General features: G+C 38.6%; 1 protein-coding gene across 16 annotated transcripts in view; it reads right to left on the bottom strand.

The window, feature by feature from the left end:
* The window catches only part of SNCAIP (synuclein alpha interacting protein), a 150,184-nt gene that overhangs the window by 28,417 nt on the left and 94,113 nt on the right, over positions 1 to 27,654 (bottom strand). For 10 of the 16 annotated variants that reach the window (XM_055298943.1, XM_055298949.1, XM_055298942.2 and 7 more), the window contains 3 exons: positions 12,519 to 13,390; positions 10,753 to 10,932; positions 4,237 to 4,350 (listed from right to left, as the gene is read on the bottom strand). The exons of 1 other annotated variant lie outside the window; for it this stretch is intronic. In XM_055298943.1, coding sequence (XP_055154918.1) covers positions 4,237 to 4,350; positions 10,753 to 10,932; positions 12,519 to 13,390 — 1,166 coding nt within the window. The remainder of the gene's footprint in view (positions 1 to 4,236; positions 4,351 to 10,752; positions 10,933 to 12,518; positions 13,391 to 27,654) is intronic. 5 more of the 16 variants (XM_055298952.1, XM_063612959.1, XM_063612960.1 and 2 more) reach the window with 2 other exon arrangements.

The following is a 27,654-nucleotide window of genomic DNA, read 5'->3' as shown; positions in this document are numbered from 1 at the left end:
GTATGGGTTGGGCAATGTGGCTTTTCTCACTTAGTCCTCAGATTAGCACTGTGAGGAAGGTTCTATTATCTCCATTTTACAGATGAAGAAACTGAGGTCCAGGGAGACCTATTCTTATATTTTCTGTCTTTAAAAAAAAAATTCTAACCCACTGAACTAGTAAGTGGTAAGGTTAGGATGACAATGGAGACAGTTTGCTATATGAACCAATGTTCTTCATGACTCTGTTTTCTGTCTTTTGAGTATGGATATCCACAATTGTGTATTCCCTCATGACCCCTGACTCTGTAAAGGACATGATCCCTTTGTGCCCCTTGAGTCAAAGAAATCACAGTTAACTGCCTGTAAGTCTGTGGGTTTGTAGGGCTCTCTGTCAGTTATGCTTTGTCAAGATCAGAACTTGGAGAGCAGATGCGTGCGTGCTAATCAAAGACTTCTCTATTTTGCTTTCATCTGTGATCGCAGCACTTTCAGTACTGTTGACTTACTTCCCTATGACAGCAAAACAATAAAGGCGGGGAATATTTTTCCTTTTTAAAGTAAATTGTGGAAAAACAACAATAACACAGCCTGTGGGAACACCCCCCTCACCAGCATGTCTACCACTGCTCCTGACCATTTGCAAGAATTGCTGAGCCTTTTCTTTTTCCAAAAAGTACCCTTAAAAAAATCTGTATTAGGGCAAATATTTAAAGTACAGAATAATAAATACAGTGTAGGCAAAGGTGCTCTTAGTAAATGTTCAATGCCATGATGCAGGTTGTTTGTGTGGAAGAATCTCGTGACTAAAAGTCACATGAATGATTCAGAAACAAAATGAATCACAGGTTTGATGTTGAAAGTAACATAGAGCCCACTGGATTAATAACCAGTGCAGGGCAGGCAGAGGCTCCCAAGCAGTGGAGGGCAGGAAGCTGTGCTGGGAGAGCCTGGATGAAACAATCTGAACCTTCTTGTTTGAATAAAACAGCCCAAGTTACACAGGCAGTAGCTTCGAATTGAGATAATTCCATCTCAATTGTTTTGCCAGCAACATCTTTCTCAAGGGCCGGCAAAGCAGGCCTATCCGAGGACACTCCCTGCTTTTTCCTCAGGTGTCCCTGAGGCTTCCACCTTCACATTCCCTGTGGCTAGTTCTGCCAGGTACAGTCAGGCAATGAAATAATTGCACCCTCTGAGACTTCATGTGTCAAGATGAAGAAAATCAATTCCTATCACCCAGGGATCTATCACTTCAGGAGACCACTAAAAACTGTTGGCTACCCTGTGGTACTAGAGTCTTTAAGGTAATTTTTACAAGAAAAAGGACACAAATTGGGAGTCACATGGAACCCATTCTTTAGGAATCTATATGAAGGGCAGAGAGCGGCTAAAATAAACCAAGAGAGGAATTTTCCTCTGTACTATCCTTTCCAGGGGCATTTACTGAAGAAACAAAGCCAGGACACACTCAAATGCCTGCTGGATGTAGAAAAACTTGCATATGCTGAATCCATTAGAAAGCTGTTCAATAACAGTCTTCCTTGTGAAAATATTAGGCTTGTAATGGTTCCAAGTTCAGCATCTCCACAGGTTATCTGTTACATAAGTGGCTGTGGCGGATGTAGGATGGCTGGACAGCATTTGCAGTTCTAATGGGCTTCTATATTTTCCAGTTGGGTAAGAATGATCTCCTAAGGGCACTGCTGGACTGCCCCCCTCAGAGCTGTATTTTAGGTCATAAAAAATGCATATCATCTTGAAATAACAACCTGAATATTGACATTAGCATGAAGCAAACGTTTGACACAGCTCTTCAAACAGGTCACCAATTTCCGTATTTTCCTCTAGTCCCACCAAGTAAGTCACACTGTGACCCAACCAGTCCCAGAAAAAGGGCACTTTATTTTGTTCAGTCCCAAAGCTTCAAAATTATGAGAAACCTGCTGTGAGAGCTGAATAAAGAAACTGGCATATATAATCAACATGTCCCAAGACAAAGCATGCTGAATGCCCAATTATTTACTTAGAGTCTCAGAACAGCCCTGTAATTCTTTCCTCCTTTTCTTTGGCAAGCTCTACCAAAAGTGCAGGCAGCCTTTCCACTGATACTTAAAATTCCTTTTTAGGCTTTAATATAAGCAAATGAAATCGGGGACATGAAACAACTATTCACACAATTGAATAAAATTCTGTTTTAGACTCAAAATGATTAGGAAGATGAACAGTGATCAAATTCTTCTCATCATTTGAAAATCCTATTCTCTCCTTTGCCAGTATAGATGTTCTTTGACTTACAATGGGGTTATGGCCCAATAAACCCATCCTAAGTTGAAAATATTGTTAAGTCGAAAATGCACTTAATACACTATAGGTTATTTGTTGTTTACTCTTGTGATCACGTGGCTGTTGGGAGCTGCAGCTGCCATGGCCTAGTATCACAAGAGAATATCGTACTGTATATCACTAGCCTAGGAAATCACCAAAATTCAAACTTGACGTATGGTTTCTACAGAATGTGTATTTATTTCACACCATTGTGAAGTCAAAAAATCGTAAGTTGAACCATTTTAAGTTGGGGAGCGTCTGCATAAGCAAAAAATGGCATCCTTACGTCATGCCTTAATAACCAGTAATCATTGTTTTCAGGACACTGTGGATGGGGACTAGTAAGTACAGCGCACAAAGAACACAGAGTAAGTATAATATTTCAAAGACAGTGGCTTTTACAAATTTTAATGTAGGGCCTGCTCCTTTCTCCATTTCATAAATTTGGTACAGTTGAAAATCTCTTCAATGAGTAGTGTGAAGCACTCCAAATATTATATGTATTGTTAGATAAAACTGCAAAAAAAGTCTTTTTCAGCTGTATCAGTGCCTCTACAAACAATCTGCATACATTTTCTATACAAATGGGGAGAAAACAGGATCTGGCCCTGAAGTGAGAGAATCTGAGTTGAAATCTAGTATTTGCTCTTACTAGCCATTAGACCATGTGCAAGTCATGCAACTCTCTTTCTTCAGTCTCCTCATCTATGAAATGTGGATAAACACAACAAGCTCTCACAGGGTTGTTTTGAGGAATAAATGAGAGAATGTACACAAAATCCAATGGCATGGTGACTGGCACACATAGGAAACATTTTACATGCATATATAACATATAAAAAACATGTTTTTATGTAATATATATTACACACACACACACACACACACACACACACACTAGTAGAAGTTACCACAGCACAAAATAAACTATCCCTACGCATGACTCCCACTAAAGAAAGACTGTGGTAATAGTGTTGTCTACTTTTTGAACTTGAGATTGCCATACTTGAAAAAGCATAATCTCCTGTTGACAATGCCACAGTTTACTTCTACTGGGAAAGTTTATGAAGCCAGAGGGAATACAGTTAAATGCATGAGAAGCAATTTTCTTTGCCACAAATACAATTAAATCTATTTTAACACAGTACTATTATTTTTTAAGACTCAGATTGGTATTTTGTGGTTCCAATTTTTTAAAAAGATAACTCATAGTCACATTCTCCAAAGGGAGGTAGTAATTTTTTTTTTTTTAACTGCAAACACTGGATTGTGATCTGTGTACACTAATTAATGTTGGGATTCCCTAATGCGGAAAATGATTGCAACTGAGAGCCATCTAGTTAGTGTGCTTATTCACCTTTAATTGAGTGAGTCTGCCTTGATTAATGTCTTATAAAGATGTTCCTTTTAACTTTGGGTTCAAGAAAATGTATCATTGTTCCTTTTGAAAAATGTTAAATGTGTTTACTATAAAAAAATTGGAAAATACTGAAAAATTAAAAAAATATATAAAATCGAAGACACTTGTACTGCTACTCTGAGTGATAACTACTATAAACATGTTATGACATAATTTTTTTAGTATTAACTTGTATTTCTCTTTATCTCCAAAATTCAAAGTTGGTGCCAAATTATAGGACCAATTTTGTATCATATATATTTGTTTAGTACTATATGATAAACATTTTCCCATAAAATGTCATCAATGGCTGCAGCTTCATTATTTATCCAATATCTGTCATAGGATATTTATTTAGGTTGTTGTAAACTTTTTTTCATTTAAAACAACAACAACAAATATCATTGGTTATATACCTTTGGATACATTTTTGATGATTTCTTATGTTTGGATTTTGATGGACTAATAATAAAAAAGTAGGAAGATTATATGGTACACAAAGGGAAGATACTTAAAAAACTCCTTCATACCTGGCCATAGCAACCTGCGTAATGAATAAGGCTTGGAAAATCCTTAGAACAACTCAGTTCTGCAATGGCTTCTGTTTCGCTCACCATCCAGCGTACGCACTCCAACTGACCATTCTAGGTTTTAAAAAAGAAAGAGAGATGGAAATTCAAGGTAATTCAGGTTTGAAAAATATATTTAAAATGGTAATTTCACCAAGGAAAGAAATCATATAAATTTTGGCATTTATATCTGGCTTAATTTATTTAGGATATAAAGTTATCACCTATTATATTCCTGATATGTGGATTTGGCTTGAAAGCAATTGCAGAATTTTTATTTGAGTTCATTTTCATAATTGTAATCAGTTATTTTAAATTCATTTTAGTAAGGTATAATTTGTGTATTATAAAATATAATCTTTTAAACTATACGGTTTGATATATTTTGACAAATATGTATACTCCTGTAACTACAACTTCATTCAAGACAAAGAACATTTCCATTACCCCCAGAAGTGTTCTAGTACTCTTTGGTTCTCACCCTCCTCTCGTTTGTCCCAAACAACCACTGATGAGATTTCTGTCACAACAGATTAGTGTATGTACTCTTGTGTCTGGCTTCTTTTACATAGCAGGACTTTGGGACTCATCCAAGCTACTGCTTGTATCAGTAATTTATTCCTTTTCTATTGCTGAGAAGTATTTCATTGTAGAATTATACCACAATTTATTCACCCAATAACTTATTGATAGACATGTGGATTGTTTCCACTTAGGGGATATTATGAATAAAGTTGCTATGAACATTTTTTGTGAATAGTGAATACATGCTTTTATTTCTCCTGGGTAAATAACAGAATTCCTGAGTCGTATAGTAGCTGTATATTTGACTTAATAAAAAGCCACCAAACTAGTTTCCAAAGTGATTGCTCATTTTACATCACCACCAGCATCATATGAGCATTCTAGTTGTTCCAAAACTAAGCCAACACACGGTATGGTCAGTTAATCAGTATTCTTCAACTAAACTTCATAAGATGTACAACTGTTTTCCAATCCCCAAAGAATCATATTTGTTAATGAAAAATCAGTAAACTCATATTTGAAATTAAAAATTTCATTAAGGGATGAGGTAAATATCTTAATTAGTAAAATATTAAACAATTTTAAAAAGGGAAATTATCTTTTATTATATACAAATAATATAACTATGGATACAGAAAGTAAAATACGCTCAACTTTTACATTTTTAAGGAAACCAACCCTCTTGACCTTTAGGATCAAGTAAAAGTAGGCAGAAAAAAAAGGGTAGGATTTTCTTATAGTCGTTTATGAGGATTTTTTACCCTCATAATTTTTAAAAAATTTCTCATAATTTTTAGAAACTTAAACTTCTCTCAAAAAGCAATCAAGGCATGTAAATAGCTACAATATAGTCCATACATATCTGTAGAAAATGTTCCCTACCACTTATAGAGCAGTATGATATATAAACCCAAATATTATCTCCTAGTGATTAAAACCCACATTCTGATATGGTTTTAAATCTTAATCTGCCACTTAGTTACAAGACCATGGACAAATTACTTTACCTATCTGATATTCAATTTTCTTATCTGTGAAACAGTGAAATAGCAGGGATAATAGTAACTACCTCATAGAGTCACCACGAAGATTAAATGAGATGAAGCATGTTAACTTACTAAGCAGACAATACTTGTTACCTTCTATTAGAATGCTTTCTTAGATTCTCACAATAACTCTGTCAGACGAATCAAACATTCAACTGCCTTCCTAGTTTGCAGCTTGTGGGATTTTAGCCCAGGAGAAAAGAGGTATGGTTGGCAGGGAGCCAAGGGAGGCTTCCCTGAGGGTAGCATTTAAATTAGTAGAATAGGATTACTTTTTATTTTAGAATTCTATCATTTAACTGCTCAAGGGTAAAAATTTATTCTAAAAGGAGGACAATGAGGTAATCTGTTCATTCTTCATTTTATTCCATTTGGATAATGGAACTCCCAACTATTTTCACATGTGGATTCTATTCTCCTGAGGTATTTGCCCTGGGAGGTTGGTCTGAATGAGTTGGCTCCCTGCCCCTCTGGCTGGATCTGGCTGATGGAGACAGTGACAGATCAGGGAAGGAGAGTGAGTTTGAGGACCTCTCTATGGGTTGCCATTGGCCATCTGAGTCCCTTAAAAAGCTCAAAATTAAGCTAGTCCTTTGTACTCAGCCCTCTCTATCTCAAGTTCTTATAACCACTCCTTTCCCTTTGCCAGCTTTGGGGAGGCAACCGTGTCCTGGTTGTTAAATAAAGACCCCAGGGTACTCCACTTTCCTTTACGAACCCCCTTACCCTCAACCATCCTTTTATATATAATCCCTTAATTACAGACTTTCCTTAAATTTCACCATTGGAGCATGCCAAACGTTTCCCACCAGGATTAAAAACAAAAAACAACTAACACACTAATACAACGTGCTTCATTCCCTCTAAACGAAGAAAGGAATAGCAACCATATTGATCATTTACTAGGCAAGACGGTTTAAGTAAACTGGCATTTACACAGAACACAGAAATGTGAGGCAACACTTCTGATTTCTGATTTTAGCAATGTAGGTCTTCTCTCTACTTTTTTTTTTTTTTTTGGTCAGTTTACCTAAATTAGACATTCAATAATTTTTAAAAATGTTTTCATAGAACTAAATGTTGTTTTGTTGACGTCCTCTATTATTTTTCTATTTTTTATTTTATTTTTTTTCTCTAATTTTTATTATTTCCTTCCTTCTGCTTGCTTTGGATTTAGTTTGCTATTCTTTTTCTAGTTTTCTAGGGTGGAAAATTAGGCTATTAATTTGAAGTCTTTCTCCTTCCCATTTTCCTCTCCTCCTCTTTTAATAGAGGCATTTACAGCTACAAATCTCCCTCTAAGTGCTGCTTTAGTTGAATCTTCTAAGTGTTGGTATGTTGTATTTTCATTTTCATTCATCTATAAATATTTCCTAATTTTCCTTGTGATTTCTTAACACGTTGATTTATTTTCACATGTAATTCTACATATTTATGAACATCCCAAATTTCCTTTTGTTATTGATTTCTAATTGCATTCTATTATGATTGAAGGACATAACTTTGTATTTCAATCCTTTAAAACTTATTGAGACTTCCATAAAAAAGGATGAGTTCATGTCCTTTGTAGTGGCATGGATGAAGCTGGAAACCATCATTCTGAGCAAACTATCGCAAGGACAGAAAACCAAACACCGCATGTTCTCACTTATAGGTGGGAATTGAACAGTGAGAACGCTTGGACACAGGCGGGGAGCATCACACACTGGGGCTTGTCGTGGGGTGGGGGGATGGGGGAGGGATAGCATTAGGAGAAATAGCTAATGTAAATGACGAGTTAATGGGTGCAGCAAACCAACACGGTACATGTATACATGTGTAACAAACCTGCATGTTGTGCACATGTACCCTAGAACTTAAAGTATAATAAATAAATAAATAAAAATAAAAGGTAAAAAAACAACTTACTGAGACTTGTTTCATAGCCTAACATTTGGTCTATCCTGGAGAATGTTTCATGTGTACTTGACAAGAATATGTTTTCTGCTATTGTTGGGTAGTGTTCTATTAGATGTCTGTTAGTTCTAGTTATTCAAGGAGGCAACACTTAAAATAAATAAAATACTGTTAGAAAGGCAGAAGGAAATATTATATCACTGCTGTGAGTTTGAAACCAGTATTACTTGCCATAAATATAAATACTAAGAAAACAAACAAACAAAAATTCCAGCAGTAGATTTTTGCCTAACAAAGTCTATGGGCCTGGGGCCACTTGCTGTATTTAACATACAGCAAGGGGGTATCAGTAAGATTATGTGTTTGATGTCATGTTATTCCCAGATGGACACTTTGCTTTTTGGCTTAATCAAAAGGACTGAATGAGAAGTGAAAAGGGAATTAAGATTATTTCATTCCTAGACTGTTTAAATCTTAAAATAATTTCTTCTTCTGTCCTGTTTTAGAAAACAGACTGCTCTCACCTTTTAGAAATATTTCTTTCCAATTACTTTGCTTAATCATTTCTAAAGAAAACTCAATAATACCCTGAACTCCCACAGTATGTACTCTTGGGTATCCCAGAAGTGGTCAATAAATTCTGTATGTAACTGGCAGAATTTATTACGTTCCATTCCAGGAGTTTAATAGTGAGGGAGATGTTCTTAAGTCCTGATATGACTTCAAAGCCCCTGTTCTCAGGTAAATCTTTCTATTTGACACCTTATCCCTGACTCTGCTTCCTGTCAGCCAAGTCATATTATCTTAGCAACTTCTGTCCATTTGTACCAACTTTGTCTTTCCATGACAGCAGGGCCCTCAAAACTGTGCTTAATGAGGTGGAACACCACTAGTTGGTTAGTGGTGTTCAAAACAAGGTCCTAAAACAAAATGATGACTCTTTAGGACTCTCTCAATGTCATCAATGTTCATCAAAATACACTGAATGGACTGAGACAAAATATGTGTCAGGACAGTTTCTAAAGAGGGAAGCACTTGTTATAAAATATTTGTTATTTACTGCTTTTGTAAATTCTAGAATAAAGGAATAGAACATTCAAATCATTGTCTGGAAGTTAAGTATGAAAAGCCTGAGACCTCAAACTTGTAAAAGTTTTTGAGTCTTACGGGTTTGAAATCTTTTTCATTAAAACGAAAAAAAAAAACCTGCTGTTTAAGTTTGCACACTGATTGTATGACGGTGATCTTATGTTGACTGCAGGAATATAAGAATGAATTAAAACTTAATATCGATATCATAGAAGGTGTTTATGCTGAAGATTGGCGTAAGGACCACTAAGTTTCTTATGTACCTTCTACTCAGAGATTTTTAATCTATCAAGACAAGCCTTAGGGCATATAAATTAAAAAAAAATTATTTTCTTCTACCTATACGAATAATCTACCATTAGGAAGACTAATGAGAACTGTATTTTATAAACACTCAAACAGCAAGGCAAATCTTAACACTCATTGGCACTGCAAGAATATTTTATTTATCACTGACACATACTCTTTGATGTCTACACAACTCTGTCACAGGACTATACCCCAAATTTGCCATCCTATACTTGTGTTACTGATAACTTACCAGTCTTATCCACTAACAATAATATTAGCTCCTTAAGAGTAGGGACTGTGACTTACACAAATTTGTATTGCCAGCCACCAAACGCAGTACCTGGTAAACTTGGTGCCCTTTGTTAAGCTCAACTATATTAAATCTTGACTTTACATTTGACTTATCTTTCTTCATGATGGCTGCCTGTAGTTTAGTTCTGTCTTTCTTCATGATAGCTGCCTGAAGTTTACTTCTTAATTTGACATCATATCACTTACAATCAAAGCAAAATAATACCCACCAGGGTCATAGATTTATTTTATTTAAAAAATTATCTTCTATGGTAGATTTGAAGTATACCTTATTAATTACTTTGCTTAACCGAGCAAAATTAAATAAGATGGAAAATTTTTTAATGCATAAAACTTTGCTGAATCATCAAATTAAAAATACAAAAAAATCAGGTGTGCATAAAAAATATATTACGGTAGAACAGCAGTTAATGGTTTTTTAAATGTAATGTTCTTTAGTGAATTCACGTGTAGGTTTCTCTAACAAATTCCCCTCACCAATTTCAATATAATTTCATTATAAAAATTATGATTATTCAGCTTTTAGAAGACACAAATATTACGTAAAGCAAAGCACACAGGCAAAAATACAAGATGTATTATATTTCCCTGAATGTCACTTCTGGCTTTTTAATAAATATGATTGGATTCTACATTTATTTGCCAAAGATCTTTTAGGTAATTTTAGTTGAATAGCTCATCTTCTGGTGATGTACTATATTTTGCAGAGGCACTTGCTGCAGTGCTATAAAAGTCCATGTTTTCTTGTCCCACAGTTTCTAGGTTTTAACCCTATCCCAGTCGACATTAATTTGTGTAGTTTTTGATTGCATACTGTGCTCTGCAAGAGCTAAACTCAAACTCGGCACTGATACTCTAAAAAATTCTTGATACTGAAGACACTTAAAACTTCAGATGTGATCCGTTAAGAGCCTACTTTGTGATCTGAAATATTCCCGAGTGCTAGCATCCTTAAAACACACCTTCCCCACATTTGTCTTGCTCATTATTCTCATATAAGGAAGAAATGAAAGTCTCTGATAGATCCAGGTGTGGCTAAGAAGCTAAATTGCGATCCCTATGAATAACGAAAGTTCTTAAAACCACAACATATCGTTTTCCTTTCTCTTTAGTAGCAGATTGACAAAAACTGGGAATTTAGTCTCAAAATCTCAAAGCAGTGACTGAAATGATTACTCTCTTAAATGCAATGTGTTCATTTGCTCTTTGCTTGACAAATCACTCTCTTCTCTCCCTTCCAACGCTTTAGCTCACAAGGAATCTTAAAAAATAGAAATCCAGCTTCTAGCTGTGGAGGTTCCAGCCCCCAACTAGTCACCTTAATGGCCAGGCCTGCTGGAGTCAACTTCTCAGTGTTGCGCTCATTGAGGCAGTCTTCTCCCATCAAAGAAGTGAGGTGCTGTAGACACTCTGCGTGTCCCTGTGACGCCGCAATATGTAATAGATTGTTTCCATTTTCGTCGTGAATTTTGTCTAGATTGTCTGCAGCTAGGTGTGGCTGTATAAATAGTAAGATTAGAAAACCCAAGTCAATAAATCAGAGCAAGACCCTGTGGGAGTTTTTCTCTGGGCACTGGAAAGAAGAAATGAGCTTATAGAAGCTCTGGTGGCAGCCTTGGGGATCTAATAAATCAGTTTCTTGCTATTATTCTTTGTTACAATATGCTTTAGAACATGAGACATGGCAACAGGGCTAGGGCCAATGAGGTGTGGAGGCTTCAAGTTGGCTTTCTAAAGAACTATAATGACATTTACAGTAATTGTCAGGCTCCCTGTCTGTCTCCCCTACTTGGTCGTGAAGTCCTTGAGGGCTGGGGCTGGGTTTTATTCCCTGTTTTAGGTTTGTTGAATGAATGAGCTATTTGTCTCTACCTGTTTATTTTGCCTTGAATTGTGGAGAACTGGCTTTGGCAAACTACATTATGACTGCTGCTACTAGTGCTCTCATATGTACCTCTAGCCACTGTCGTCAAACAAACTCCTGGGGGTATCTGGAGGCTACATGGCTTTGGTTTTCTTATCTCTAGTGAAATTTTTGTCTCTTGACTATGAACTCGTTGATAGAGATTGTTGGGTGAACTGAGAGGTGTTGTTAGCATTTGGGAAACATGAAAACATGAGAAGGACAATAGAAAGGAATGAACCAAAGAGAATTAGGGGGAAGAGCCAGGAAAATGGAAAAGACATTTTTAGGAGAAAAAATACTACTTTATTTCATAAAATTATTCAATTATATTACCCTATCACAATAGTATTTGTGATAACAGAGCAAGTACATTGTACTTAAGTATGCATGGCTTTATACTAAGTAGAATCACATTGCCAAGATGTGATGATTTTCTTGAATGAGACTTTAATTAGCATCATAGTATGAGCCCAGGCTTGCTACTGTTTGATCCAAGTCTGGAAGCCAGAAAAGAACAATGTAGGCAGATGGAGTGCTATTTAAGTTTAGCTCTCTCTGAGCTGAAGCAGAACAGACTTTTCTTATATCATGTTACTCTGTGTCTAGAGTCTTTGAAAAAGCTTCTTCATGCTCCCTAGACATGCAGAGCTGGAAGTAAGTAAAAACTCCTCCTGGGTCAGAGGGCAATGAAGCTCTTGGGTAAGCTTCTATCTACAAATGCTTTTCAAACAACCTGGTCCAACTCTTCTGAATAATGATCAGGACAAAACAGAAGACCCTCTGTTTACATATCTGGCAGGTCCACCATCAGCCAAGAATTGACATCCCCACAAATAGCTGCTTGAGAGCACTGAGAACCATTTGAAAAGCAAAAAGAAAGACATCGAGATTCAAGTTAAAGAAAGTGCAGGGCTCTCTTTGAGATTAAGATGCTTCAGTTGAATTCATGCAAAGTTAAAATGAAATAACACTCCCTCTATAGCTATTTGTTTTCCCTGTATTAACCTCATAACTTCTTATTTTAAAACTCAAAAGGTCACATCTCCCAACTAAAGCCACAAGTAAAGATTAAGTAAAAACCAAAACAAATGCAGCATCGTTCTGTTACTAACGAATGCAGCTGATTAAAAAGGAGTCTCCAGTCTATTGACATGTATACTGAACTAGATTATACTTACCAGGAGAGAGATCTGTCCTTCTTTAACAATGTTCAAGATGCTTTTCACTTTTTTCAGATACTCACTCCTTTCTTCTGGGCCTTGGGAGCTGGTCCAGTTCAGGCCACTGACCTGCTCTTCTGGTTTGGATTCTGCTGCTGAGGATTGCAGGTGGAAGGCCCTGAGCTGGCAGTCTGGTATTGTCTTCTCAACTTTTCGACCATGAGGATCACTAAATGTCTTGTTTAGGAAGTCTTTACTCTGGTTTTCAGGCTCATATGCAGAGCCACATTTAACCAGAGGAGGTGAGATCTCAGTTTCTTCAGTGGACAGCTTGTGCTGGTCGTGGATGACAGCTGATGCTTTTCTCAAGTGAGGGCTTTTCACGGGAGAAAGAACACTAAATGGCGCCATGTTGGATGATGAGCTCTCAGAACTTCCTGTAGAGCAGGCTTTGCCAGAAAGGCCATTGATGGTTGTGCATAAGCCCAAAATTCTTTTTTCTGAAGTCACCTTGGTAAAAGAAGCAAGCTGCTGACTGGATTTAATATAAGGCACATCCAGAATCTCATCCATGTCGAGGTCGTAGTGCTCCAGTTCACCCAGTGATGTGCTGGGCTCAGAGCTCTTACCCGTTGGGCCGCCCACTCCATTTCCAGGGCCGAGCTCCTGAGGCTGGGGGCCCAGGTCAGACTCATCCCCTTTCTGGTACTCAACCACTTTCTGGTTCTTTTGATCATCACTTTCATTGTTCTCCAGAGTCTCTGGCTGATGTTTCAGTGGCGAAACCCGCTTCACTGGGCGGAACTTACTGTACACGTCAGCGATTCCTGTGGGCTTTTGCGTGTTTGTAATAAGAGTTGAGATGCCACAATTCCAGCTAGAGCTAGAAACTGTTTTTAAAAAATTAAAATAGAAAGCTATTAATTTGGAATGCTGAACACATCTTGGCTATGCAGGTAGACGTGGTTCATTCACGTTATGTTCAAATTAAGGCTCTGTGTATGAGGATGACTTAGAGAGAGTGCATATCGATAGAACAACAAAAAAAATCATACTTACCATTGGAAAACAGCGAATGATCAAAGAAAGTTATAACACACTGACTCAAAATTAATTAAAGTAATAATAATGGTAAAGGTAAACAGCTAAGGAAGCAAACCCAGATAGGTATTTCGGTTTACTCCCTGGTTAGATCTACCTCCCTGGCAATATTCTTATATTTGTCACCATCCTGAAAAACAAGATTAGAGAATAAGATCTTCAGTGTTAAGTAAACTTCCAAACTGACTTAGGGAGAAAAGGGATATATGCACACATGCACACACATTAGCGTGCATGTCCACATACACCCCTAATGCATAAGAAGTCCCATGAAAAGAAGTGGCAAATTATTTAATATTGAGCAAATTCAAATTATGACCTCCTGAGTGACTCCCCCGGTGTGCCATTAAGTGGATTAGGGAAAGAATAGGAAGGAATGCAGTGCTCAGGAGTTGAAAGGACTGTGGGAGAGAAGACATAGTTGAGTTAACCCCACCTTGGTCAAAGTACCCTGGTCAACTATCATGCAGCAGCATTTCATGGTGCTTTCTGACCTATGACACAGTGACAGAATGCACCAACACTTCACAACAGAACATGTCCTTTAGGATTCAATACTGCCCTCCATTGTTGAGAAGGCTGGAAACAAACAGCACAAGAGAGTTCTGAAAAGAAGATGGGTTAGGCAGAGTGTTTTTTTTTTTTTTTCTAATTTCTGTGCAAAGTTTGGATAAAGATTGTGTGTTGGTTTGCATTTCAGTAAGTGTCTGGTTGTGATAGAGTAGAAAGTGAAACAGCCAGACACACCTGGAGGTGAAAGATAAGAACCATCTCTCCTAGTTATGAGAAGCTGCCTGGTGCCTTCTCTTGGGGCAAGCAGATGGAGCAACAACAGTCTCCTCAGATATGATTATACTGCTTCCTCCCTGGGCCACTCCCCTGCTAGACAAAAGATGACCCAGTACCTTGGAAACTTGCAGGCCACTGATTTATGGGTTCCTAGCTCCCTGCCACGTAGTTCCTATCACCCCCCATCAAAGGATGAGATTTCAGGGGGCATGCCCTACAACTAGAGACCTTCCATTTACCACTTCTCTTCTGAAACAACAAGTGGGAAGCATGTGTATGTGTGTCTTCTTTGCTACTGGGAACAACCAAAGAAAAAAATAACATGAGATGGGTGTATACTCACATCTGTAACTTCTGCCACAGCCTCTGGCTATGACTGATTCTTAGGGTGAAAGTGGAACATACATTATTATTATTTTTTTTTTTTGAGACGGAGTCTTGCTCTGTCACCCAGGCTGGAGTGCAGTGGCGCAATCTCGGCTCACTGCAAGCTCCGCCTCCCAGGTTCACGCCATTCTCCTGCCTCAGCCTCTCGGAGTAGCTGGGACTACAGGCGCCCGCCACCACGCCCGGCTAATTTTTTTGTATTTTTAGTAGAGACGGGGTTTCACCGTGGTCTCGATCTCCTGACCTCGTGATCCGCCCTCCTCGGCCTCCCAAAGTGCTGGGATTACAAGCGTGAGCCACCGCGCCCGGCCGGAACATACATTATTAAAGTTCCCTAAATTTAAGCTACTGGTCATTCTTCTTCCTGCTGGGATATGTTCTAAAAGGATTCAGAGAAGTTCTGGAACCAAGCTAAGGGGATGCGAGTGAGTGCTCTGAGCCTGAATGCTATATAACTATCAGTGAGTTCTTTCCCTGAAATTGTCCACAATTTTGCATGAGGTTTCCAAGGGTCTGCACTATGCAGTCCACTTCTCAGACCTTTCCGGCTCTGACATTTTAGAATCTAAGAAGAGAATACTATGAGCTGTGGAAGGAGGGCTAGATTTTCTCCAATAAGTAATGTAGGAGAGAATGTTCCAGAAGGGAAGGAAGGTATCTAGATGGTCTTAGACTGCTGCTTTTCTTCCCTTTTGCTGGCTCTAGTTCTTAGTTGTACACAGTGCTTGGCATAGATCAGACAATTAACAAATGCTAGTATGTGAATTTGAATCTCACTTTGTACAACACATTAAATCTTCTAAAATGCACAAAGTGCATCCTTCTGAGGGATTTACAGTTTAATTTCACAGGGGACAAAATCCTTTTAAACTCAGTGGAGTGATAATCACCAGTAAGAGCTCAATTTGCTAAAGTTATTTATGAAATGTAAATATGCAAAGGCAAAGACTAATTCCAGTTGGTCTCTTATAAATTTAAAAGTTTTCTATCTTTTATATGACCTTTTCTCTCTAAAAATATAAAGCCATGAAAAATTAATGTCTGCCAGAAATTTCTGCCAAGTCTTTCTCTCTTCAAGAACACATGGTTACTTATTTAATTAAAACAGCAGATAGTGGACATAGAGTTTATAAGATGCAAATATGCCTTTAATTTTATTCATCAACTTTCTGCAAGGCTTTAAATAAAATGAAAAAATATATGTATATACTCATAGACATTTCTGAGATACACTCTTATTATTGAGTATATTTGGTAATATTTTGCCAATTACCTTGATTTCTTTGGAAGCTCTAGAAAATGTGCATCTCAGAATGTAATAAAAAATTTTAAAGCCACATAACTTAGTAGGTCAATACAACGAGTGCATTGTACCAATATATTTATGTATTATGTAAGGTCGTAGGTTCAAAGGGCTACTCTTTTATGTTGGCTTTATTTACATGTGAAATTTTTTCCAAGTGATATAGGGAAATGGATACCATATGTTTCCCAGCTGTTTTGTTCTGACAGGAGCCATTAAAAATGCTCTATGGAAATGAATTCTGTCTGGGTCTTACGAAAACACGTCTTTTCACAGAAGGATCTAGAAACTGAAGAAGGAGTACCAACATTTTGGTTTGTTGTCCCTCTCCTTCTTCAAACCTATGGCTCTTTTTGAGGCTGTGAGTGAGATCTGTGTTTTCTTGTCTATGTCTTGATTGCCAAGAAAAGACATCCCAGTAATGAAAAATGGATTATTTCACAGGTTTTCATTAAAAGGTTCCAATTTATTGCTATATCATATACCTGGATAGGAAGAAGGGCAGCTTTGTGCTATATACAAAAGACAAAACTCAATTCCTTTATTGCTGCTAAGCTCTGTAATCATGTATTTTAAGAATAACACAAAAGAGGTGCTATTCATGACTGGTAAGATTTTCACTGGCAATTATTTAAATCTATCAAAAATTTCACTCATACTTTTATTTTATTGCAATACAATAATAAATTTCTTACCACACATGGAAACAAAGTTTAGACTTATTTTATTACTAGAAAAATTTTGAGGCTAAATTTGCTTTTTGGAAATTATGAATAAATTCTTTACCTGGTAGCAAAATTTAAATCCCCCCAAATTTTATCTATTTTAGATTTGTACAAGCTCCATGAGAGCAGAGTCTGTGTCTAATTTATCTCTCTATCCCTTAAAGAACCCAGAAAGTTGCTTTACATAAGTAGATTCATAATGACTTTTTGGTTGAATGGGCTCATTTTTAACATCTTACAGAAGTAAACATGCCTAATAAGCCTTAAACCTGCCTATCTGATTACACCACAGATTTTCTAAAATGGTCAGTAAGTAAACAGACATGTATTTGCTGCTGATGTATGGGCCACAATTATCTCTTCGGATCTAGCTGACACTTGGAATGCCACTGAGCTTTAGCAAAGTATTTGCCTGCTGACTGTCCACACCCATCTACTGATTGAACAAACATGTGGTGCAGTCTTAGAATGTGCAAGGATTAGTGATAGGTGGCCTGGTCTGATCCAAGTGCCTCATCTCTCTCCACCCTTGCCCACTCCCTCCCCTTCCCCTCTTCCCCTAACGCATCCAGATGCTACTCCCCTTCCCAGAACATATCCCTTGTGAACACTGCCTACATGGTGACATGAACACTTCTGCAGTCTCCCAAGTAATCTATCTCCAAGGCATCCTTGACTCTTCTCTTTCCTTGATCCCTGCCCTTCATCGCTCAGGCACCAAGTCCTGCTGTGTCCTTATCCTCAATCCCTCTGAAATCTGGGCCCTCTTCATCATCACTAAACTGGCTGGACCACACTGGGATCCTCTCCCACAGTCTCTGCAAGGTTTTCCTGGCTTCCCCTGGTGTCTTTTTTCAGTCCTGAGTTAACCTTCTTCAGTAAGTCTGACTTTGTCCCATAAAATCCACTCAAATATTTCAGGTAGCCCTGTACTAAACAGTATTTCCCCATATGTGGGTGCATATCCCTGCAATATCTAAGAGGCACACAGGAACCATGCTAATACCCTTGATTTACAGAGTGAGAATGCTATTGGCCTTCCAAATTCTCTTTTTTCTTACTAATTAATATAAGGAGACTCATTTTGGTGCTAGAATGAATTTAACTCCTTTCCAAAACTTAACAATTCCCTATTCGAAAAATGAGACCTCAGGCCTCAGGCTCAGAGATATTCATAAGCAAATAATGAAAGGAATGTTTTATGTTCAATTTATCACATTCATTTTAATGATGACTTTGAATTTATTGCAAGTGACCATGGCTTTCTATTTACAACCATAGTGACATGAAGTTTCTTTTAAAAACAAATATGTTTGAAAGTCAGGTGTTTTAGAAAAATATATTAAATAAACATAGTACAGGTGCAATACAGGTAAAGCAAAAATAACAGAGGTAGACTTGGGATATAACACATGTTGTGGAAATGATACTTAAATTACTAATTTGTGAAACTTTGGCTTCCAGGATAATAGCTAAATTCTTTAGCATGGTATGTAGCAGCTCTTGTATTTGTTTTCTAATTTACCTTATCATCTCAGCACTCGTGATTCCCAAATCACTAATTTTTCCCTGCAGCTCCACTGCTAAATTCATCCTTTCTGGATATACCATACTCTCCCTTCATTTAAGCTTATTCTTACTTTCCTACAATGCTCTTGGCTGTCTTCTCTGCCTGAGACTCAGGCTCATCTCACAAGATTACACTCAGGGGTTACCTCCTTTGTGCAGTTCCTGTGACTCTCCCAGGGAATAATTGCTTCTTGCTTCCTAGTGCCCTGATAATACCTGCACATACCTAGAGTTGGGCATTTTCGAAATTCTGTTACAACTATTCACTCATATACCTGTTTCACCTTCCCTCCTGAGAACCCCTCAAGGGCAAAGATAGCCTGAGAACCAACTTGTGTTTATAAGCAGCCCTTTGTCTAGCACAGTGCCTTGAAGATACTAGGGACCAATGACTTAATCTTTCAATGAATGGATGAATGAATAAAAGGGGAGGTGGGGAGGGAAGGAGGAAGTGGGAAGGTAGAAAGGAAGAACGGAAGGAAGAAAGGAGAGAAGGAAGGAAGGAGGAAGGAGGGAAGTAAGATGCCAAAACCAAAGAAAAGTATAGTATATAAATTAGAGTTCTGACACAATGAAGTCACCTTGCCACATTTTGGGCACACTAATTGTGCCAAATATTTCAAAGATAGTGTTAGTAAGCTCTTGAAATGTTTAGACAAGATGTGCTGCATATTAAAACACTTTAATCTATTTCCTACAAAACATTCCTCAGTTTCCTCATCTGTAAAATGAAGGGGTTAGACTAGAAGATTGCTAAAACCTGATCCACCCCTAAATTTCTATGACTGTATGGAATGCCTACAAATAACAGAGCTCTTTATTCTGAATGACTCACTATGAAACACTATAATTTCTCTGGATCTATGTCTTTCACCAGATCCTCACAAATTTATAATTATGAGGCTATGCTGATTGCTGACACAGAGCAACTCTTTGGCTCCTAAGACTGATAAATTAGTATTTTCTTAGGAAGATAATGGACAGTTTTACTGTTGCAACAGTGGATTCAATTTTCAGGACCAAACGTCAAGGCTGGCTCCCAAAATGCCTATTTATTTTACCTCTAAATAGAAAGTTATGTGTCCATATTAGAAAATTAGCTTGAGACATCAAGAATAGAAAGAAAAGGGGTATGATTTAGGACAAAGTAGTGTTCCTCTAATGTTTTTCATTAAAAGTTAAATGCATTTTACTTTCCATGAGGAATAAAGTTGTCAGCTTTAGCTATAATTGCCTTCAAATGTACACAACAATATACCTCACATCCATAGCTACTGGAAACCTAGGCACCTTCAAGGACATACTTTTGAAATTCTCCAACATTCCATTTCCTTCCATTTTCACAGCAAAACGAGGGGCATTATGAATGATTGGGAGTATTAATGCTAGAGTCAGGAGTTTGGTTAGTCCTATGTAAGCTGAAGTCTGTACTGCACCCACTTACTGCAGACACTTCAGGCTCAGTAAGAAGTGATGACAGCTGGCTTATCCCATGTTCTGACAGTAGGAAGAAGGCATGGAGTCTGAGTGAGGACGACTTGCTGGGTGCTCTTCTGTGTTGTCCTGAGAGATGAGACCATGACCTGATCAAAGTTAAGGCTGAGTCAACTCTGGATTTGGAGAATTGTGATGGGGCACTGTATTGGGAAGAGCAAAAGTGTGTGTGAGGAATGAGTGTTTCTGGGATGTTACCTTCTGGCTGCTTGCTCATCCTTTTCATTGATGCTACAGACCCTCTAGGAAGGGTAATGTGAGGCTGAGGAAGGAGGACAGAAGGCTTGTTTATTATAGAAATGCCAGCCAACGATCTATTCACATTAGGGCATTAAAACATTGTGGGGAAAGTGTCATTGATTTGGGTTCTAAACTTTCTGTCTTTAAGTGGCTACTGATATCAAGCAGCTGTCGTTGAATGTGTCTGATTCATGTTTTATTATTCCCAGCTCTGCCCAGAATTGTCAAGACCTGCTCACATAACTTTGTACTCTATTTGCACCCATTTCTTTGTTTTGTGACAAATCATTGAAATACTCAAGCCCTACTACCCTGGATAGAAAAGATACTTCACCAAAGAGGCATATTCCATCACGAAATCAGACTCAATATTTTGACAACTTTAAACCTTTGGGCTTCAAAAGTACAGTTTCCATAGAACAGCAACTGGTGGGGTGAAGAAAGTTACGAGGTCTTCGCATTATTGTGTCATCTACAAAGTATGCTGACCTTCACTTTGACATGAGCAAACCCTCGGGAGTGGATTAAGTTTTGTGTTCATTCCAGGCCCGTTTACCAGGTTTTCTTTCCTTCTTTCCCTCCCTCTCTTGAAGAAATGTAGGGAGAGGAGATACATTTCAAGGGACAGTGAAAGGCTCACCATTGGAGATGCTCTGGAAGAGGGCTCAGTGTGAGCAGGCTCAGTGTGGCTTCTGGCCGTGCAGCACACACACATTTTAACTGAAGGTGGCGATGTTTTACAGGGCTGATCTACCGTCAAGGACAAAGGGCTCTGAGTTACTGCTCCTTGGTAAGAGAGAACAGGAGGCTGACAGCACAGGCTGAAAAATCCCTACTCTCTTCTCTCCATTTCCAATTGACAACTTCCAAAATGCCTGCTGATTTTACTTCTAAATATGGACTATGTGTCCACATTAGAAAATTAGCTTTAGACACCAAGACAACAAAGAAAATGGGGCATGTCTTTAGGGTGTAAGAGTGTTCCCTTCTTGTTTTACTGTTGCTAAAACTTAAATGCATTCCATTTTCCACAAGAAACAAAGTGGTGAGTCTGTGAAAACTGGTCTTATTTTAAGAAAGACACACTTTAAGGAGAGGAGAAATGGAAGACCCAGTGCTGGCCTGCAGCCTACTCTTCCTCTTGGCAGGTCTGGGGGTCTGCCCATGCAAGCTCCTACCATGGCCTGAACTCTCAGCTACAAGACTGGAGAGAGAACAGGCAGGTGCAGTGGCAAACAAAGTGGGAGGAAGAGCGGAAAGTGGCTCGCCCTGGGATTAATGAATGGCAGAGCTGCTGCACCTCCCTCTTCAGGTGCAGGTCACGATACACTTCCCAAGTATTACTATAAAGAGTGAAAGAAAGAGTTAAATGTATTTTAAGAATTCACAAAGCAGTATTTATTTGGAATTTTCCTAAAATGTCTCCCACTTAATACTTTAAAATTGCCGATACATTTGTGCAAGCTTTTTTATGTTTCTGAGTACAAGGCAAGTGTATGATTTCATTAGAGATTTCCACAACTCTGGAGGATGGAAAGGCAGTTCTTATGTATTCGCACTTCGAAATAAATGAGAACTCAGAGAATTTTAAGTATAATGTGGAAAATGACATAGCATGCTGACTTCTCAACTAGGACCAAGGTTCTCTGACTCTAACTTTCTTTCCGTAACACTGGAGGACTGCCTTATTGAAATTAAATTATTCCCTAAAGATATAATTCACATTTTTCTCTATTTGGGTCACATATATGCAATGGAATCCCAGAAATCAGTGGTCGCACTCATTTCAGATTCACTCTAACCTAAATCCAACACTGTGTTGTCTGTCTAAATTTTGGTAACCATTTACTAGGAACCTTCTGTGTGGGGGCAAAGTCAGAAAAATAATTGATGGCTGGGCAAGGTGGCTCACGCTAGTAATCCCAGCACTTTGGGAGGCTAAGGTGGGTGGATCACTTGAGGTCAGGAGTTCATGACCAGCCTGGCCAACATGGTGAAACCCCATCTCTATTAAAAACACAAAAATTAGCCAGGCATGGTGGTGCATGCCTGTAATCCCAGCTACTCAGGAGGCTGAGGCAGGAGAACTGCTTGAACTTGGGAGACGGAGGTTGCAGTGAGCTGAGATTGTGCCATTGCACTCCAGCCTGGGCAACAGAGCAAGACTGTCTCAAAAAAAAAAAAAAAAAGGAAAAATAATTTTTAACGACTTTTCTTGGCTGGGCGCACTGGCTCAGATCTGTAATCTCAGTGCTTTGGGAGGTTGAGGCGGGAAGACTGCCTGAAGCCAGAAATTTGAGACCAGCCTGAGTAACACTGAGATCCTCATCTCTACAAAGAATTAAAAAATTAGCCAGGCATGGTGGCTTGCTGCTGTAGTTTCATCTACTAGGGAAGCTGAGGCAGGAGGACTGCTTGAGTCCAGGAGTTGGAGGCTGTGGTGAGCTATGATTTTACCAATTCACTTCAGCTGGGGCAAAAGAGTGAGACCCTGTCTATAAAAAAACAAACAGAAAAATCCCCCAACCTTTCTTAAAAGCAGTTGAGTGGAAGGGTTTCCTTTGTCTTTATTTTTAGCAGCATTAGCCTAAATTTAGTCATTTTATCAATGAGAATCTGTTCTTACAGCTGCTAATTCCTTCAACTGGCTAAGGGTGGTGATCCTTTCTTTTCTTTTTTCTTTTTTTTTAACTTAGTAAGCAAGAAAAGCAGGAATACAAAGCATGGTCAGAGTGTTAAAGCAATTAGTAATTGGCAGAATGCTATAGTACTCTTATACGGTTCATTCATTTGACAAATATATATTGAACGTCTCTATGCACATGTCACTAGGGGTGCAGGAGTGAATGAAATAGACATAATCCTGCTCAGACAATGATGCAAGTACACAGATAAATAAAAAAATTACTAAAGGCAAACTGCTTTGAAGAAACAAGGAGGGGACTGGAATAGAAAACAGATGAGAACCTTATCAAGGAGGTGACATTTAAGCTAAGATCTGGAGGATGAGAATAAGCCAATTACATGAGAAACTGGGAGATAATATAAGAGGAAAGACAATTTTATGAAGATCTGAGTAGGCAGAAGGAAGCACATCTGCAAGTTTCTAAAGCAGAGAGAAGCTGGCAGGTTCTGTAACTGTCATTGCTAGATCAGAGTGGGTCAGAGTCAAAGAACACAAAGTTGAAGCTGGGGGAGGTTATCAGGGACCAACCCATTTGGGGGTTTTATTGGCCATAACAAAGAGTTTGTTTTTTATTTTAACTGAAATACGGTATTTCTGAGGGGTTTTACAGAGAAGTATTGTCTTCAGATGGCAGAAGGGGAGAGGGAGCTCTCAGCAGCTGCTTTGGTAAGACACTAAGTCCATTTACGAGGGCTCCATCCTCTTGACCTAATCACTTCTCCAAAGATCCCACCTCCAGATACCATCATCTTGAGAGTTAGGTTTCAACACACAAATTCTGGAGGGGCAAAAACATTTAGTTTATAGCATGGGGATATACTTTGAGCACAGAGACTCAAGACCTGGGACATCAGGGAAAGCAAGAAATCTGGCTTCAGCGCCTGATGAGATGTTTCAGTCAGCAGAGTGCAGTTCACTGAGGAGAGAGTCTGAGGAGGAACACGTCAGGCAGGGAAATTCAAGACTTTCTCTTTAGAATTCCATGAGACATCTAATGTAGACATTGAGTGGGCCATTAAATAGGAGGCTGGAGTGTGGCGGGGATTCACAGCAGCATGTAGATGGTGTTTGAAGCTTTAAGCATGTATGAGAGACCAACTGAGAGGCTGAGAGGGCAGAGCGAGGGTCCTATTAAATATTTAGTCCCACTTGACTATTGAAAGGTCAAATTGAGAGGGAGGAGGAGTTGCAAAGGAAGACTAAGAGGATGTCAGAGTGTTAGGAGAAAAATGAGGAGAGAGGTGGTCTCACAAAGCCAAGAGAGGTGACCGTTTCCAGAAAGGAGGGGACTATTGTCTCAACTAATGCTGACAGGCCAAGAAAGATGAGAATAGCAAAGTGTCAGTGCATTTGACAGCATGGAAGCCGTGACCTTCCCTAGAGAGATGGAAATCATACTAGGGATGTTTAAGGTAAATAGGAAGTTGGGGACAGGGGAGGGAGTTTCCCATGACTTTTTAAAGCAGGTTGGCTCTAAATGGAGGGTTGGCAAGGAGGAGCATAGAAACAGGATGGGAGCTTCTAGAGGTGGTTTGTTTGTTTTTTAAGATGGAGGTGATCACCTAAGGAGGTGATCTTGGAGGTGGAGGGAGAAAAGGAATAATATCCCATGTGAAGGAACACTGCACATTTGAAGAACTGAAGGAGGCTCCTTGATGTGACTGGCAGGCAGGAGGCATGCGAGGAAGCCTGCTGGTCCAAGAGAAGATCACTCTGGCCTTGAAGGCCACATGAGAGAGTTTCCCACTGCATATCTTGAGAACCATCCTGGGAAACCATTGCCTAGTTTTGAGCAGGGAGTGGCATGATAAGACTTGCATTTTTGAAAAGATCACTGTGCCTCACTAAAAACAATGGGCTGGTATCTAGGTGGCCCAGGTCAGTGCTTCTCAAACTTGAATGTGCAGAAATGAATACCCTGGGGATTGAGCTTGTTAAAACGCAGATTTTGATTCAGGAATCTGGGGTGAGCCTGAGAGTCTGCATTTCTCACAACCTACTGGGTGATGCTGACGCTAACGGTGCTGGGGTGGGTCCTGGATCATACAGTGAGATGCAACGGCCATTTGAAAAGCAAATGCCACAGAGGGGTCAGGACTTATGCAAGAGGACCCTTCAACTATGAGATTCTAGGATTTTGTATCTATTACTTGTGTTTACTTTATGACTTTTTTTTTTTGAGGGAAGAGTCAGAGCAAAGGAGATACGTGGATAAAAAGGGGTGATCTGAAATGGGAAGATAGAGCCCATTTAATATTGACAGACAAAAGCAAAAGGGTATGCTTTCAGGAACAACTGGGGTGCTGTCAGAGATGCTATGACAGAAGCTCCTAAACTAGAAATGTCCCTCAACACACACTCATACTTTTGCCTTTAAAAAGTATGGGAAGATGGGACGGGAGAAACTGCTATTCCTGTGACAGGATGGGGACTTGTGAGAAGGAAGTCACTGCAAAGCCAGACAAAGTCAAAGGCACTCGGCCGTGTATCCATTTGTCCTTGTCCCTGTGCTTCAGTTCTTTCCCTGCCTGCCTAAAGGATGTCCCTCTCTGGACTTCCCATTTTTCATCCTGTTTTACTGCAGATTTCCTTTAATTCATTTCTACCAACAGGCAGTTTCTTTACTTACCAGTTTGGGGAGTGGAAGATATGTTTCTTTGAGTCCAGTAAAAATAAACCAAAACATAAGAGAGAAGACTGTGAGTTTCTACCCCTAAGTTTTCTTTTCCTCAAATACTGTCTTGTTCCTTTCTTAATTCCACTGCTATGAACCTTGTAGAAAATCAGTTTGCTGTGCTACTTAACATTTATGGTTAAGCAAAGAAAAGAAATGTTCCAGTCAAGAGAAAAAGGGGCAAAGATGCGATGTGTTTAAGCTCTGCTACCTTCGGCCCTTTTAATTATTTTCTTTTTTTGTTTGTTTTTTGAGACTGAGTCTCGCTGTCACCCAGGCTGGAGTGCAGTGGCACGATCTTGGCTCACCGCAACTTCCGCCTCCCAGGCTCAAGCAATTTTCCTGCCTCAGCCTCCCGAGTACCTGGGATTACAGGGGTGTGCCACTACCACCAAGCTAATTTTTGTGTTTTTAGTGGAGACAGGGTTTCACCATGTTGGCCAGGCTGGTCTTGAACTCCTGACCTCAAATGATCCACCTGCCTCGGTCTCCCAAAGTGCCGGGATTACAGGTGTGAGCCACCATATCCAGTCCCTTTTATTATTTTCAATACCACCAGAATTTTATTTTAACTTTTCTCTCACCCCCTGCCCCAATATTTATGAACATTGACCTACATCCTTCCTCTGAGAAACATAAATGAAGGGTTAACAGGTTAAAGGGTTTAAAGGTAGAGATGATCTCTCCTTTTCCACAGAGGGGACAGCTCAGCTTTCATGGGTAAGTTCTGTGGTCCATTCAAAATGATGGCCATGCACATTCTGGAGCAACAGAAAAAGCAGCAAAAATTGTCCTCATATTGTGATTACAACGATACGTACAAATATGCCTTAGGGGGAAAAATACTCAAAAGAAGTGCAGTAATTTTGTTTTGGTGGCAAGGTTAAGTTCTTTAAAATCAATGGATTATATCACCTTTATAATTATATTTTGTTAAACAATAAAAATAATTGTTTTATTTGATAAATAATCTCATCTAGATGTCTTATTATCTGTAAATTTTTACTCTAGTTAGATAAACATTTCCTTGTCATAAATGTTAGGTTCCTTGCTGCATCAAGTTGAAGTGTTCATTTTCTTGACTGAGATCTTAGAAAATGTGTTTCTCTGCTCTTTGGAGTCCAGTTTACATTACATCCTGTGAAATGGATTACCCAGCAAGCTTTTCCATTCAAACTGCCATATCAACCTTCACTTTCAAGCTTTTAGCATTAAACCTTAACAAATATTGAAAACAGAAGGTTTATATATTTAGCATCACCAACTATGTCATAACAGCATCTACAGGACAAATTTCATGTCAATTTATTATTTTAGGTGCTGGCTTAAATCCCTTTTATCTTAGAACATCACATATTTTATCTTTGTAGGTTTAGGGTTTGTCACAAAATTTGCATGCACAGGGTTCAAAAATATAGCAAATTTGCAATGCTTTTAAATGTACTACCTGCATGACTTTAATGCCAGACACCAAGTTTAAAAAGTACTGTTTCCTTTACTCATTGTCATACAAGTAACACTTTATATTATTTAGGCATAAAATTTTTTTCAGAATCCATTCTCAGACACATTACAGGGTCATTTATTACTGTTACATAACTGAACTTTCTAAACCCAGCATATCTAAGTTTTCAGATGTGAAGCAGCATCAATATTTATCTGCCTTCTTTCATAAGAAAATTATACAATGAGTTTAGCAGATACAGATTTTGAGGGAATCACATTTAAAGCAGCATGAATTGAAACAAATGTGTATTTGAATGTTCAATTAATTTTTAAAAACTCTAAATCAATGAAACTGAATATGTTTTGATTTGAACACCATATGTCACCATAATGTATTTTTGGTCCTCATTTGGAGAAAACCATAGAGAAGAATTAACATTCACTGCCTTGTGCTGTCTTCTTTTCCACGAGTAGCAGATATTAAGCAGAGAATGCATGCAAAAGTTTCACAAATAACTTCCTTTTTAGGTGCATTTTTTTTTTTAAAACATAACTTCCTTTGCTGCTAATCCTTGCCCCAAACTAGTTGCTACACATGGTTCTCTGGAATAAATTACTCCTCAATTAAGTCAGCTTACCCACAGAGGGTCTGGAGACTGTAGAGCAAGTTTCACATCCACTTGCTAGCTCTAGAACTTTGTGCACATTATTTACCCTCTGTGAGCCTCAGTTTCCTCATC

Source organism: Symphalangus syndactylus, chromosome 11, assembly GCF_028878055.3.
Source record: "Symphalangus syndactylus isolate Jambi chromosome 11, NHGRI_mSymSyn1-v2.1_pri, whole genome shotgun sequence".
In the NCBI taxonomy this organism is placed as follows: Eukaryota; Metazoa; Chordata; class Mammalia; order Primates; family Hylobatidae; genus Symphalangus; species Symphalangus syndactylus.
Note: the sequence above shows the minus strand (reverse complement) of the source record. Positions and strands in the feature narration are given on the sequence as shown.